General features: G+C 46.2%; 1 protein-coding gene across 4 annotated transcripts in view; it reads right to left on the bottom strand.

Moving 5' to 3' along the window:
- Nucleotides 1–17,273, bottom strand: part of pde4ba (phosphodiesterase 4B, cAMP-specific a) — a 159,275-nt gene that overhangs the window by 55,442 nt on the left and 86,560 nt on the right. The window contains exon 1 of one of the 4 annotated variants that reach the window (XM_048251450.1): nucleotides 14,363–14,713. The exons of 2 other annotated variants lie outside the window; for them this stretch is intronic. In XM_048251450.1, coding sequence (XP_048107407.1) covers nucleotides 14,363–14,529 — 167 coding nt within the window. In that variant the 5' untranslated portion in view covers nucleotides 14,530–14,713. Of the gene's footprint in view, nucleotides 1–4,791; nucleotides 5,029–14,362; nucleotides 14,714–17,273 lie in introns of those variants that run through there. One more of the 4 variants, XM_048251451.1, reaches the window with a different exon arrangement.

Raw genomic sequence — 17,273 nt, 5'->3', positions numbered from 1 at the left:
GCCAAGTAACTACATGACAAATGTTATTTACAGTAATGAGGAATTATGGGACAATATATGTTGACATTAATATAAATCCACAGCCACATAAAACTGCACTTTCTTCTGTGTTGCACTTATATTCATTAAACCATATTCCCAAAAATGTATTAACTTGTTTAACAACACAATGGTTTGCAAAATCAGCAGACAATTATAGAAACACATATTACAATACATCTGAGAGAGACCACTTATTGCCTTTCACAGATGATAATTACAGTCTGCCTCTAGAGCTGTCTGTACTTCTTCAGGAAAGAAAAATGCATATAATATACACATAAACAGGAAACCCTAATCCACCATTTGGCTGAGATTCAGGCATGTCTGTCCCCCATTCACTTAAAAGATTAAAATGTGTAGCTTATGAGCTGCAGTGTCAGCATTGCGCTGTGAGATGCTAATTCCCTGTAATGAGTTCCCAGCACAGCAAACCCAGTTAAAAACAGATTCAGGATGGAGGAATATAGACAGGGTCAAGAGAGTGTCTTTAGGAATAATGTACGGTAATAGTAGGAGTGAATCCAAGACTGCTGGTCATCTGTGGGGTTGTCCCTTCCTCAGTAGAACACACTGTAGTTCACTCCGTCCCCCCAGAGAGAGAGGAGGTCTGAGAATGCTATCAGGAAGTGACCCCAGCAGCCCCCAGTGCTGTCAACACGTCCTGTTCCCAGGACGCTGGCGAAACCCCAAGATGAAAAAATAGCTCTCCTTTTTCCGAAAATAGAGGCAAGCACACAAAAAAGGTGTTGTGTCAGCCACCTCCATCATCTGATTCAAAGCCAAATTCCTACCTTCTCCAAATTACTGTCATTCCTGTCACAGTCTGATTACCAGTAATACATACAGTATGGCAATGACAGATGGCAACAAAGTTTCCAATGAGATGTAACGCTACATCCTTTTGGTTGGGCAATACCAGCCAACTCTTACTTTTAAAACTCAGATCAGATCAATTCAGACACCTGTGTTTCACCAAATTGTATGTGAGTGTGTGACACAGAGCGTTTTTGATGCAGTGTGTGTTTTCACTACCCAAAAACGGTATTCACAAAACAAGGTGTTATAGGCAACACCTCCAGCAAATGAAGAGGCAAAAGTCAGCAATTAGGTGGAGCGTTGCCACAGAATAAATGACACAGAGGCAAACAGAGAGGGAGAGAGGGGGAGAGAGAGAGATAGTCTTTTGTCAAGATATTAAAAATTGGAGTGCTCTTGATCCATGTTCAGTAACAGGATGAGGGGAAGGACAAAGTTTAGTGGTTAAGTGGAAACCATCCACAGTGCCAGTACAATAGTGTGAACACTGAAAGGTGTTACTGTCCACTGCATACAATTAAATAAATGAAACAGAATAAATACATGAGATTGGAATGAATGCACTTTGAGATCCGCTTAAACAAACGGCAGATATTTGCCTCGCAACACAAACGGCAGATATTTGCCTCGCAACACAAACGGCAGATATTTGCCTCGCAACCTGGTTAGATATGTTCTTCTGGTACATATCTAACCAGGGAGCTGTGGTATCCTAGTCATGAATAAGCAGAAGTAAAGGGGATGTCCTTTCATTATCAGGTGCTAACTGACTCAGGATCAGTCAGCACCTCCTTCCTCTGCTGCGCTTTCCTGGCCAACAGAAATGGGAACAAACCCATACAGCGCAGGAAACAAGCCAACAAGAGACAACACGCATTCAAGAGGAGGTGTGGGTGAAAAGTGCAACCACTCCACCCAACAATACAAATACAAGATGACTGGAACAGACGCACTAACAAACGCACCGACTTGCAATGCAGTCATAACAAGTGTGTTGGAAAGACAAACACATATTTTGACTATTTTTCTTTTACTCCATGACGTCGTTACAACCTGGCTTTTCATTGGTGACAAAGGTACTGTACATTACATCTGTATTTACATGTTTAGAAACACAATTGTCCTACTTAAAATAAATAAATAAAAATTACAATGTATTTGTGTCCCTACATTTTTCTTCAGCAGTTTCAGCTCTATAAAGACTTGTGAGGAACAATTTCTATATGTGCATTTCTATATGTGCCACATACTATATAACTATAAAACCGTGAACTAGCTTCATCCATTCCAAACACAGTAAGTACAGTAACCATGTAAATGATGGTGAGGTGAACACTTTCCATTTCCAGAAATATCCTCATCCAGACGGAAACACAGAAGCCAGTGGTTGTTTCATTACCTATTAAGTATAAATCATGTACTTACAAACATATTTTTTGGATAGGCTTATTTACTATGAACAAACCATTTATAAATGTGTGAACAAATGCTTTACTGATGATACATTATGTATGAACAGGAAATTACTAATGATGAACAAACCATTAACTAATAAGTAACAAAAGCTTAATAAATGATGAATTGTGTGTAGTTATTATAAAGTGTTACCAAAAATTAAAATGGCCACTCATTCAGAAATGATCATCCACTTCAAAACTCATGAATGAAAGACCAAAGAAACAAGGTAGAGAATATGGAGTTGATTTTGGTGGCAGATTGTATGTGTGTTTTGTTGGGCATGTAAATGTCTCCACTTCATTAACTTCTTTGTGCTATTTCAAACAATGACAAAGACACTTTACTGATGTAACGTTTGAAAGACGAGGCAAGTTGTTGTCTAGTTCAAAGACAGAACCAACAAGTTTGAGGCAGAGGCAAGAGGAGAAGAAACAGGACTCTAGCTTTTTTGCTCTAAATGGTGCTTGCTTTGGGATGGCAAATTACAGTTGGGAACTGCATTTTCCATGACATCCCCCAAACTGCATACTTTGCCCAAATTACACTGGCTAACCAGGGTCACATAGCTCTGCCAGCCTCTACCCTCTTCAAAACACTTGGGTACGTGCTTGTATGTGTGAGCTTGTGTGTGCATGTGTGTATGCATGTGCATAGTGTGTGTGTGTGTGTGTGTGTGTGTGTGTGTGTGTGTGTGTGTGTGTGTGTGTGTGTGTGTGTGTGCGCGCGCGTGTGTGCGTGTGTGTGTGTGTGTGAATTTGTGCATATGAAATGGATATCTTCACGTGTGCATGTTTCTATGCATGCCTGCGCTTGCTTACGTACAGTAAGTTCAACTTCTCATGAGAAAGTATGAAACTGACATATGAGAGCAGACCTTTAAAAAGGCGAAGTAATACAGATCGGCCCCACTGAACGTGACATCACCACGACCCAAAAGGTTGAGAAAACAAATAACGATGCTTGACTGTGCTCAGACTGTATATACGAGCCATTAGCCAATTCAGGCTCCATTCTGCTCTCAGCACAGACTTGAATCCAAAACTTCCCACACAAACATTTCTCCAGCTCCTACAAAGACCGAGCAAAACACAAGCAACGTGGCTCAGCAAGACTGGTCACCATAGCGTCACATGTAACAACACACTATCACGACACATTATGTCAAAAGGTCATGCCCTACCTATGGTAGATCTACTGACATGCACGTATACACACACAGGCATGCAAGCGTCCACACACACACACACACACACACACACACACACACACACACACACACATATATTAACAAATTAACCAAACAAAGAAAGGAAGCTTCAAGCTTTCTGACTGGCTAGTGGCCTCTTGTGCACACACAGGGAGAATCCCTCCAATCCCAAGACAAACATTTGATCTCCTGCCTTTTAGCACAAATCCGCCTGACAGGGAGATTATCTCTGTTGGCATTTGGTGTCATGGGAAACCTCCACACACATTTAGTGAGAATGCATGCATGCATGCACACACGCACACACACACACACACACACACACACACACACACACACACACACACACACACACACACACACACACACACACACACACACATTGTGCTCATCAGGTGGATCAGTGCTCTGTCTCTCTGGGTCTGCCATTAATATTGCATTCATGCGTTTCATAAACAGATGAATCTTAGTGATATTATGTTAGTAAAACAAAACCCCCATCCACATGTGCGCAGTGCAGTTCCCTTCCATGGCTTCCAATCAATTTGACGCTGCTGTCATAAATAATGGCATACTTCAAACTATCCAACATTACATAAACACGTCAAATCAAACAATAAGAGACAATAAGAGTTTCACATAACAGGAGATACTACTCAACTGAACAACAGAGAGCCTTGTAAGGTATGAGCATAAATGTAGTAAGCTGAGCTTGAGTGTTGGCTACAGGAGACCTCGTGCTTGTTGTGGTAACCAAATGTAAACAAATCAGACAGACACAGGTTTTGTGTCCAGAATCCCTCCGTATGTACAGTGTCATAGACCAAATAAAAAAAATCAACATTTCTGAACCTGAGCTTCACAAACAACAACAAGAGCAGGATGGCAAGGTGAAAAAGAGAAATGTGTGAACCCATCTGAACCAAGGGCAATATGCAAAAACGTTTAACAGTGATGCTAAATGCTCTGTCATGACCATAAAATGTTATGAAACTGGAAGTTATAGAGTATTCAAATTCAAGGGGAATTTGCACAGACAAGATAAACTGAGGAGACAGAACGACGAGAGAGCCAACGGACTGAACAGCCGACACAATTCAAATCCATCTAGAAAAGTTTGAGAGGAAACTTTGTAGTAAAAATAGTACATTTATAAAAAGTTAGTGGACTACAGTATTTACTTAAGAGAGTTGCTCCTAGCTGTGAACAAAAACAACTGAGTGAATGAAAGAAACAATAGAGAGCTGGACATTTCACACAAGGCTGACCTTAGAGTGGTAGTGGCGTGCAGTCTCTTCACCACCTCCTCCGAGAAGTCAAAGTGGACCCTGCCTCTGTGACAGGGTGACCGGTGGTGGAGCATAGCCCCGGTGACAACAGCCAAAGCCAGGATGCTGGAAACCAACGGCGCGCACGTGTGTGTGTGTGTGTGTGTGTGTATCGATGTGAGTGTGTGAGTGTGTCTGCGTAAAAACTGAGAGCGAAAGCGGCACTTCACTTTTACACGCCTCCCGTCCAGCACGGCGCCTGCTTGGTCCTGCCGCCGTGCGTTCTCTCCCACAGAGCTGCTGGGCTGCGCTGGGCTGGGCTGCTCCGCTCCAAGCCACTGCCCCGCCACTTCCTCCCCGCGGCCGCCTCAGCCACCGGGGCTGCCGAGCACTCAGCACAGCACAGCCAGGGACAGCGCCAAGACCCGGGGCGGAGCGCACACAGTGGAACGGACTCACCCATGTGAGTGTGTGTGTGTGTGAGAGAGAGAGAGAGAGAGAGAGAGAGAAGAAAGAGAGAGAGAGAGAGAGTGAGAAAGAAGAGAGAGAGAGAAAGAGAGAGAGAGAGAGAGAGTGAGAAAGAAAGAGAGAGAGAGGGTGTGTGTACTGCTATTCACATATGAACACAAAGAGCTATATGACGCTGATTTGAAGCTAAGGCTATTTGGTTACAATGTGGCTTGGAGAGCACAATGTAAAGGAAATGCTCCAAAACAAAAATACTTTGAGGCTGTCGTGTCACACACTAAGCACTGTTTCAGAGAGCACAACACATGCCGTGACATTTCTGTAAATACTATTTGGAGAACAGAAAGTGTGCAGGATATTTCCCCACTGTGCATTGAGATTTCTCTTATTTGCCAATATGAAGCTCAAATGAATCATTTGGTAATAGCATAACAGCCAACGTTAACTATAAACAACGTATCAACACTGCACTGAAAAAGCCAACTTCCATTTTTCAATAATGCTGTTTTGCAGAGAAATGGACGGCATGTTTCTTTTAAAATAAACTCTACTAATGAATGGAATTCTATGGAAGTCTACACGTCCTGGAAACAGACTGCTGAATGCCATACAGAGTCTCTTTCACTGCTGTCATGACAGCTGAGTCACCTTTCAACATTTTTCTAACGATTTCTATAGTAACAGTGTGATTAAAGATAGTCATCGGTAAGTGTGCCAGTGTGTGTGTGTGTGTGTGTGTGTGTGTGTGTGTGTGTGTGTGTGTGTGTGTGTGTGTGTGTGTGTGTGCTGAATATGAGCAGATGATTCCTTAACGGGTAGCCTCTGTTCGTGGTGTGTGTGAGTCTTTGGCAAGGGCACAGCAGACCACTTTGAATGGTGTATGGGACAGCTTGTCCCTTGAAGAGCATTGACGTTGGACTGTCGGAACACAAATAAACTTAAACAAGAACTCTATAAATAAATCATCTCCTTCAAACATGCCCTCACCCTTCTCCATCTCCCTGCAGTAAAGCAATACTACACACTACAACAGACATACAGTATAGGACTCATAGGGTTTACAGAGGTTGTAACAACAATGAAATGGTCCAACGCAGCATTCTAGAATGGCTCTGGTGTGGAGATAACCGCCAACAGAGGTTCCTGTCAGAGAGATAACAAGCCCAATCCATTCCAGATCCCCGCTAAAGTGGACTGCAAGTGCTGACTGACACGTGGGCAAGCTGCCGACAGACTCAGAGAAGTTATAGCAGTCTATTACATGTCTACTGCATGCTCCTCAATCACACAGACCAGCACTGAGCACTCCTTGGCTATGAGTGTATTCACGTTAATTCTCATAAACTACAGGAGAGCAGAAAGCAGAAATGGCTTCAGACTACTGTACACAGAGGAAGTCACTGTGAATGTCCACTACATGTACATACAACCACTGATCAGCCATGAACATTTTAGCTTTATGAAACATAAACTTTTAGGAAAACTCTCTCTGGTAAAGAGATATAACAAAGGGAAGTTAATCCGTGTCAGAAACTAGAACAGCAACCAAACCAACAACCCCATTTCCAAAAAGTTGGGATGTGTAAAATGGAAATGAAAACGAATGCTATGATCTCTAACAATGTAAACCCTATATATTTTTGAAAATATACTGTATGTTCGTTTTGAATTTGATGCCAGCAACACATTTCAAAAGATTTGGTAGAGGGATATGTTGCTTCACCTTTTCGTCCAACAATAGTCTCAAACATTTGAAAACAGGTGACCAGTTGCTGGAGTTTTGAGAATGACTCAAAGATTTGTTTTCTGTTTCATGACACACCAAATGTGACAAGTCTGGACTGCAGACAGGTCATTTTAGTACATGGACTCTTTTACAATGGAGCCATAATGTTTTATTATTTGCAGAATGCAGTTTAGCATCATTGACGTGAAACATTCAAGGTCTTCCCTGAAAAAAAATGTCTGGATGGCATTACTCAAGACCTGTACAGTATACATCATTCCGCTTATATGTTCTATTAATACCCAATCATGTTGCCAGTTAACCAAATTAGTTGAGAAATGTTCCTCTTGTGTCTACTGTAGCTTTACGCAACTTTTTCCGCCTTTTGTTACCCCCATCCCAACTTTTTTGAGATGTGTTATTGTATATTTTATGAATATTTTTCAGGATTTTTTATATGAGATGATACATTGTAGGGCAGCCGTGGCCCACTGGTCCACCGCGGCTGAAGTGCCCTTGAGCAAGGCACCTAGCCCCTCACTGCTCCCCGAGCGCCGCCGTTGAAGCAGGCAGCTCACTGTGCCGGGATTAGTGTGTGCTTCACCTCACTGTGTGTTCACTGTGTGCTGTTTGTGTTTCACTAATTCACGGATTGGGATAAATGCAGAGACCAATTTTCCCTCATGGGATCAAAAAAGTATATATACTTGTCTATGTTCTTTTTGCAAACTAATATGGGCTTATGTGATTGGGCTAATGTAACAAATCACCACATTTTGTTTTTATTTCAACATCTATTAACTCTGTCTTAGCCAGTGAGCCCAGCGCCACACCAGCGTGCTGGACGTCCAGCCCAGGCCGGCCTCCACAACACGTGCTCCCCACCATAATGCCCTGCGACGTCACTGCGAGGGCATTCCTGGCGTGCTTGTGTCAGAATAAGTCACTATTGTTCCACTCCTTTCAAGTGCACTGGCGCTGGCACGCTGGATTATGTGTGCCAGTGGCAATTATTCACGCACGCCGATCGCCGTGGTAACACCAGCCTGAGGTTAAGGGGTCAGTATGCAGGACTCTTGTCCTGGTGTGTGTGTGTGTGTGTGTGTGGGTGGGAGACTGGGGGTTCGGAGGGTCGGTGGGATGGGTCAGGATTGAGTCACTGTCATGAGCTGTGCAGATGATCCCTCTCTGTCTGCCTAGTCTGAATGGCAGTAGTACATGCTGACTGATTCAGAGCCTGTGAGTCAATGGGGTGATAAAAACAACCCAGCAGCTCTGAATCAGCGCAGGTGTCCCGCTCGGATAGACAAAGGCTGTCGAGTGATTCTGTTCGTGTCGTACTACAATTGTACTTATGCCATAGTGCGACTGGCTCAAAGAACAATGGCTAAGTCTTTATATCCGTCATGGACAAACCCCTCTATCATGGTCAGCAAAATTCACAGCTAAAAATGAGTGTTTTAGCTCCACACTCCTAATTTAGGCAAGGGCGTGTGACTTTTGATCACTGTAATTCAATACAAAAGTGCACTGGGTGGGTCTGCCAGGGTGGTGCTGCAGTGTACAACAGCAGTGATGGCTCAGCTGTCATCCTGAGGTTGGGTATATGGGCATCTTGCTACTGGAGCTTAATTCATGAAGCCAGGGGATGAGCAGTCTAGTCCAGTTCTGGACATTGTAACACAGTTTTTGTGATTGCTGCTTACATGGAGAGGAGAAATGTTTGGTCACATTGCTGAAATCTAGAGATGCATCTGGTCATCTGAAGTTCACTCAGGAATAGTGGGAGCAGCATCTGGACTTGCTCCACATCATTTGAGTTGCAGATCATGATGTCCGCTAGAGGGCAGCACCACATACACAGAAGCGCAACACTGCAGGTACATCACATTTTCACCACTAGATGGAGCCCTCACACAGAGACTGAATGACCTTCCATTGACTGAAATCTGGGTTAGTATTACATCATTATTATACAGGACAGAATAGATTTACAAATATACATTTGGTGCTGATGACCCTCATAATATTTCCATATCAAAAAGACAATTATGATAAAAAATAACTTCAACCAATAGAAATCTGCTGATGACGTGCTTAGATCATTACACCAACTGTTCATCGTGGATGAGTAAAGGGAGAACCCACTTTCATCTCTTCACACCAATACAGGTACTGTATGAAATTCCACAAAGCTGCAAAAGAACACCAGGAGAGGCTTTACGTGCACCGCTGGATCAGACAGTCTAAGTGTATTACATGTGCTTATTACACTCTAATGAAGGCCTTGCGTAATGCACTTATCCCCGACGTCATTCTCCCATTAGGGGGGACCTCGCTCTTGTGGGCATGCAGCTAAACAAACACACTCCGACCTAATCCCATGGGAGGCTCGCTCACACACACACACACACACACACACACACACACACACACACACACACACACACACACACACACACACACACACACACACACACACACACACACATGGACAAGCTGGAACAGGGAAGGGGGAGACGGATGAGATCACTGATTCACAGCGGGTTGGGAGAGAAAAGGAGGAGACAGAGAGAGAGCGAGAGAGAGAGAGAGAGAGACGGAGGGGAGAAGTCATAAATAACGTACCTCTCCGTGAGCTCCAGAGCCCAAAAAAAGAGTGCAGGATCAAAGAGCCGTGAGTCACGACTGATGAGGTGCCACACATCAGCTCTGATGGCTATTACACTAAACATCCCACAGCCAAATGGATTGTGTTTGTGTGTGTATGCATGCGTGTGTGTGTGTGTGTGTGTGTGTGTGTGTGTGTGTGTGTGTGTGTGTGTGTGTGTGTGTGTGTGTGTGCGTGTGTGTGTGTGTGTTTTGTGTGTGTGTGTGTGTGTGTGTGTGTTACAGCGTTTGCTTCACTACAATCCTATTAGTTGCACTCTGGTGCTTGGCACCCTGTCTGAAGGCTTCAGCATTAAAGTCAGAGGCCAGTTAACTCTGCCCTCATCTCTCAAAAGGATTTCTCCTCAGGTGCTGCTGCCAAGCTTTCACTCTGCCCTCACACTTAATCCCTCACACTTAACATGGATGGTAAGATAGTTTTCAAAACGTCACTATTGTTTATCTAAGAAAGCAGACATATCTCAACAGTGTTTAGACAGAGGAAACAAGTCTGAAGAGAAGAGAAGCAGAGAGGTGTGTGTATGAGTGTGACTGTGTCTGAGTGTGTGTGTGTGTGTGTGTGTGTGTGTGTGTGTGTGAGAGAGGGTGTGAGTATACATGTGTGTGCGTAAGAGAGAGATAATGTATATGTGTGTGTGTGTGTGTGTGTGTGTGTGTGTGTGTGTGTGTGTGTGTGTGTGTGTGTGTGTTTGTGTGACTGTGTGACTTTCCTGTGGTGCACAGAGGCGTGTGTGCAGGACCTGTGATGTGAGTAACAGTGACACACAGCCCTGGTGACTCTGGGTGCAGAGGAGGAGAAGCCTACGGAGCGGAGCTGGTTTGACGTTCCAGTCCCTGTGGCCTCTGGAGGCTCTGCAGAGAGCTCCACTCTAACCCCCCCGACCCACCCTGCGCCCCCACAGACCCTGTGCCAGGGTGCACTAGATAAGCCGTCAGGGCCGAGAGCCACAACTGTCCCCTGGCGCTCGTGACGGCACGCCCCAGCGTGTAGCAGCACACTGCTGTGTGAACGCGAGCACGAGTTCACCGTCTGATGCGGCCTCAGAGGTGGAGCACGGGGGGTGCAAACACAGCTCCAGCACCACGGAGATGGGAAAGCTCACTGGCAGACTTATGGGAAAACCCAGCGAGCACGCCACACGCGCATCCCTCGGAGGAGCTCATAGAGGCAGGAAATGATGTCGGTGCAGGTGACGTCATCTCTGTGGCTGTCCGTGCATGCCACAAACACAAGCTCATTGGTGGAGAGTTTGTTTATGACTACGGGAAAATGCGCATTCTCTGACTGGATCACCACACTATGGTTTGAAACCGCCGAGGTTAGCACCAATTACGTCCCATGGCAACGTATCGCAGGAGACAAATAAACAAGCAGTGCTTGTTTCAATAACAAAGTCTCTGGCTGAGGGCTGTGAGCCGAGAGTGCTCCTGTCGGAGGAAAGCTGATTTGCTGTGCGCTGGATGAGTCCGGTATGGTGGAGCACTGGACATGAGAGGACACAAAGACAGAGAGCGGAGAGGAGGAAGGAATGAAAAAGAAAATGAGATTGTTCACGGTCGGCGGACAGACTCTTTCATCGTTCATCTGCCTCTAAATCAATTCCCTCCTCTGCTGTTTTTAATCCTGACTCTCTCTCTCTCTCTCTCTCTCCCTCTCTCTCTCTCTCGTTCACTCCTAACACCTTCCCTCAATGTGCGATGCCACATCGGCAGAATGAATGAGCTCCTAATCTCTGGAACCAAAGGATTCTCTCCCTCCCCACCACTCAGGGGCTGCCCCCTCCCTCAGTGATGTCAGTGCTCTCTCTCTCTCTCTCTCTCTCTCTCTCTCTCTCTCTCTGTTTCACTCTCTTTGTGTCTTTGTACCCCCCTCTCCCCTGTTCCTCTTCCTTTTGATAGCCGGTAGGCTTTGAGATGTCAACAAAACACAGGAAGGTGGGGAAAAGCGCAAGGCTAAAGGGAGAAAGGGAGAGGTGGACAAAAAAGAGGAGAAGCACAAAGCTGCCATTCAGATTCCATGGGCCATGCATATTCAACAGACATGCAAAACACACCACAACAGAGTGGGAGAGGAGGATGAGAGGCGAGGACAGAACAGACCCAAATGAAAGTATGAATAAGGAAACAATAGCGGACAGTCAATGGCAAAAGGAGAAACACGGGTCAAGGTCACTAAAAAGGGGGATGAATGAGTGATACAAAAAATGAAATGCACAAGGCTCAGAGGTGCCAGTCCGTCATCACACAGATGACCATCTCTCCGGTCATCTCCGCTGGGGGCAGAGGGAGAGGACGCAGGAGAGATGAAAATGAAGAGAAAGCAATTCAAAAGGAAACATTCTCCACCCTGATGAACAGCAGAGAGAGGAACACGGAAGGCTGGGATCAGACAGAGGAAAGAAAGAAGTGATAGAAGAAAAAGGGAAAACAAAGGGGGGCCAGCGACAGAGGAAAGGGATAGCGCCCAGCATGGAGTCCCTTTCACACGTGCTTGCACCATGCACACGTGCTTTCACCATGGGGCCCATGCACACGTGCTTTCACCATGGGGCCCTTGCACACGTGCTTTCACCATGGGGCCCATGCACAGGTGCTTTCACCATGGGGCCCTTTCACACGTGCTTTCACCATGGGGCCCTTGCACACAGGCTTTCACCATGGGGCCCTTGCACAGGTGCTTTCACCATGGGGCCCTTGCACACGTGCTTTCACCATGGGGCCCTTGCACAGGTGCTTTCACCATGGGGCCCTTGCACAGGTGCTTTCACCATGGGGCCCTTGCACAGGTGCTTTCGTGTGAAGGGGCTTGGAGTGGTGGGTGGACATACATTTTCATCAGCACTTAAAAGCAGCTCCCTGTGGAGTGACCACTGACCTCACCACTACTACTCTTACACTTACAGCAAATGAGCTGGACAGAAGGAGAGGGGGAGAGAGAAGAAGAAAAAGGAGAGAGAGAAATGTGAAGAGGAGGAGGGATAGAGAGAGGTAGAGAGGGAATAAGAGGACAATGGGAGGAGAGATACTCATGGCCCTGAGGATGGAAGGGATGAGAGGAGGGAGGAGAGGAGAGAGGCCTTGATCCTCTCTCTCCAGAGGAGGATGATCACAACAGACAGATAACCTGAGCTCTCAGCCATTACACACACACACACACACACACACACACACACACACACACACACACACACACACACACACGGCACGGCACACACTTGGTTCCTGTCAATACATCCCAACAGGCCATACATCAGTTGATAACACCAGCTGATAACACTACAGGTTGTGTTTGTGTGTATGTTTACCACGTAACAGCCACGTAATAGCCAAGGAGCGCGAGCATGACAGAGTTCAAAGACACACACACCGGCGCTCTGTGACTGCTCCGCGCCATCAGAGCTGACACTACATGTGTCCGGCGTAACCCCACACTGGTGTTTGCGTGGCCCTCAGCGCCTAAGTGACCCCGTAAGCCGACACAGTGTGAAAGAGCCTCGGGAGCAGGGAACAGGAGACGCTCGCCCTGGCCGCCGCGCGTAACCATGACGGCGGTGCGTCAACGACGGGATACGATGTCGGCCCCCCCCACCCCCCAGTTAGGCTCCTGCGGCGCAACGAGAGAAAGAAAGTGATGATTTCTTGGCGGCCACGTGTCAGCTAAGATGGAAGAGTGCGATAACAGCTCACACATGAATAAATCAGCAGCTCTTTTACGAGAGAGTCAAGGCAAACAGAAACCAATGACGTGAATTGTGCAATTAGCTTTTGTAGGTGTGTGTGTGTGTGTGTGTGTGTGTGTGTGTGTGTGTGTGTGTGTGTGTGGACATGCATGCTGATTTTCTTGATATGCTTCTGCCTGCCTGTGTTTTTGCATGTGTGTGAAAGAGAGCATGTCCAATGTTTTTCAAGAGACTCTAAACTCACACATCTTGGCTCAATTGTAGCATGTACGCTATGTTTGGCATGTGTGGTATGTAAAGAACAACAGCAGGACAGTCTCTGTTCCAGGGCCCACTTCCAATTTACATTCCAGCCACAGGCAGCACAGTTAAGGGGGCTGTTGCAGGGCCAGTAGCCCCCTGGAGCCAGGCCTCTAGGGTGATAACCCCCAAACAGCCCAGAGGCCTAATCAGGGCAGAGGGCAGCTCACACCAGAGCGCGGGTTAGAGGCGCCGCCATGCAGGACATAGGAAGGACATGCATAAAACACACGCCCACAGACACAGACACAGACACAGACACAGACGACAAAGAACATGAACATACCAGAGCACAGATAAACAGTATGTCTCAAAGCAGTAAAGAGCACCATTTACAAAAAGCAGTGGGCTGACATAAAGAGCCTAAAAACACACACACACAAAACTGAACAAACTAAACAGACTCAACCAGTCCCACAACCACTTACACACTCACACAACAACCCCACTACACACACAAAGTACTAATTATATTGTATTTCAACACAAACCTAGCTCTTTTCTAGACTGACCAACCTAGCAGCATTTTTTCCACAACCAGTCAGCAGGCCCCTCTGCTAGTTTACAGCAACTCAAAATTCAGACTAAAGTCAGACGAAAGCCTCTACCACAGCAACAGTTTACAAATCCAGTCAATGTGACATGGACAAACCCTGTCTGTGGAATGTAATGGAACTCTATTCACTGGGGTCTATTTCCCTGACAGGCCCGTCTCAACAGCACCTACCAGACCCAGGAGTGTCGGCGGTAGGTGAAGGGAATCAGGCTGAGAGAGCGATTGATGCTTTTCCTGTGCTTGTCCAGGATGGAGTTCAGGGTCATCCTGTCCGGTATTGTCCCTGGAGGGTCAGAGGCCTCTTCGGCCTGGCCCGAGGTTTCTGTCCTGTCAGTCATTGTGGCTCATGGCGCAGTGGTTGGCGGTGAGGTCAGCGTGTTGGTGGCTAGCGATGCAGCGGCGGGTGAGAGTGATCAGCTTGGGAGGGTTCCAGTCTGTGCTGCTGGCCGTATGGTCCGAACAGCTCCGCGTTCAGCCCCCAGCTCCACGTTCAGTTGAGTTGGACACGTGTGCACATACACACACACACTCTCTCTCTCTGAAACTGCTCACACGAAGGCCTCTGCTTAAGTCATCAGCAAACAGGAAGATCCGCTATGGGGAGGTAAAGCCACCAGGTCAGCCAGTCTGTCTGCTTCAACTAAAAACACCTCTCTCTCTCACACACACACACATACACACACACACACACACACACTGTATGATCCTTACTTCTTTTCCTTTACTCTCTCTCTCTCTCCCTCTGTGCTCTGCTTCCCTCGTTCCCTCCTGAGTCTCGGAGTCCAGTCTTGGAGCCTCCTCCTCCTGTTCCTCCCTCTCTGTGGTGTCGGAGGCTTCAGGAGGCAGGGTCAAGTTTGTGTGGCTCCTCTCCGGTCCGATGTCTGTCCTCTCTGCCCACCTCTCAATCCCTCAATCCACTCTTCCCTGTGGACGCTACACCCTTAGATGATACTCCCTCTCCCTCCCTCTTCCTCTCTCTCTCTCTTTTTTTTTCTCTCTGTTCCTTTCACCGTCCAGTAAAGCCGACCCGTAATGATCCCCTCTCCGGTGTCCTCCTGTACTCTGCTGGCGTGTGTCTTGCTCGCTCTCTTGGTGGGACTGGTTTATCCTCTTCTGTCATCTCATCTCTCCATTTCACTTTGCTTCCTCTTCCACAATTGAGAGCTTCAGGCTCTCCTGGCCTCAGACTGGTTCTTTTGTCTTTTTTAGTGTTTCTTGTCTGTGGTGTGTGTGCCTGCTGCGTGTGTGTGCCTGCTGTGTGTGTGTGTGTCTGTGTGTGTGTATGGAGGGTGTAGAAGTTGAGCTGAGCCACGCCCCCTCTCCCATGAAGCCATCTACTAGTACAAGTGTGTTTGTGTGTATGTGTGTGTGTGTGTGTGTGTGTGTGTGTGTGTGTGTGTGTGTGTGTGTGTGTCTGTGTGTGTGTGTGTGTGTGTGTGTGCATGTGTGCGTAGTAATTTAGGCAGTAAAGCAAGGTGCTCTGACCCACCTCCCTGCCACCCATTAGGCATGTGGGTGTGTTTGTGTGCATGCGTGTGTGTGTGCACAGCGTGTGTGTGTGTGTATGCATGCCTGTGTGTGTGAGTGAGTGTTGGTGCCCTGGAGCCAGCATGGGCAGGTCATGTTTCATGAGTGAACTTTGATCCCCCTCTCTTTCTCTCCTCGCTCTCTGTCCCTCTCGCTCCTCGCATCATCGGTAGACCGTCACCTGATCTACGGGGGTCCGTGTAGATCCTCTGTCACTGTCTCAGCTGTTTTAAGGAGTCACGCCTGTGTGCCTGTCCTCCACCTCGACTCTGAACACACACACACACACCAGCATTCACACTCAAATCACCCCTCCGCTGATCTATTAGTGAGGACTCAGCACTCTCATACACAACCAGTGTCAAAGAGTCATCTCCCACCGAGCCGACTGACCAAAAAGGAGAGGAATCACATGCCCAATCGCTCATTGGCTGGACTTGGGAGACCGCATATATGGTCATGGCATGTTTTGAGAAGGGATTGGGGGAGACTTAAGTTCTTACTGCTGGTTGGTTTTGGTCTGAACTGAATGTTCCTCTGCGAGAGGGAGAGAGTTTAGCTGTATCAGACTGGAGCTGGGCTCTGGATGTTTATACAGAGGAGCAGGAAGCCATTCCTCCAGCTCAGTGCCAGGTGATAAGCAGACGTCAGCTGGAGGTCTGTACCCTCACCAGAGAAAGAGAGAGAGAGAGAGAGAGAGAGAGAGAGAGAGAGAGAGGGAGGGAGGGAATAGAGTGAGATGGAGAAAGGGAAAGAGTCAGAGGAAAAGAAAGAGAGAAAGAGAGAGAGAGACAGAGAGAGAGAGAGAACAGAAATTACTGTATAGCGCCATATTTAAATAAAATCAAAGATTTAAATAAAATCAAAGAAAAAAAGAGCTACACTGACAAAATAGAGAAGCAGTGACCGTAGCCTACACATGGAAATGGGCAGGCATAAACAAACATGGTGAATAGACATACTGTACACCTGGAGTTTCTGTATGAACGATGCAGAAAACGAGGAACATTTCCTTCCTTGTATTAGATATGCACCTATAAAAGGGATTTTTTTTTGCTGAATTCAAAAAATATATAAAAGAATTAAAAAATCTCCACAAATGAAAATATGTATACTACTGGGAGAGGAAACAAACTACTCATGCCTAGCTGCATTTTATATCTTGACCTGCCATAAAACAGGAGAACTTTGATGTATGTGATATATGGGTCTATTCTCTTTGTGTACATGTAAATATTTTGTTTGATAATTCAGCTATTTAACTGAAATTGATTTCTGTACTGTAGATGTATCTGTAAGTGTAGGCATATGATATGTGCTTATACGTTTTGGTTTCTTCTTTTCTACAGTATAGCACTATTTGTAAAGCTATTACTGTCCTTTTAGTAGCATTTACAGTACCATTTATTCATTAGCTTTCATTATTTCTTTTTATCTTAATACTATTATTAATGTAAAGTTGATTATTAACATGTTATATCTGTATCTGTAGAGAGAGAGAGTGAGAGATGGAAAAAGGGAGAGAAAGAGAGAGATGTAGGGGACAGAGAGGGAG

This window comes from Alosa alosa, chromosome 9 (assembly GCF_017589495.1).
Source record: "Alosa alosa isolate M-15738 ecotype Scorff River chromosome 9, AALO_Geno_1.1, whole genome shotgun sequence".
In the NCBI taxonomy this organism is placed as follows: Eukaryota; Metazoa; Chordata; class Actinopteri; order Clupeiformes; family Clupeidae; genus Alosa; species Alosa alosa.
Note: the sequence above shows the minus strand (reverse complement) of the source record. Positions and strands in the feature narration are given on the sequence as shown.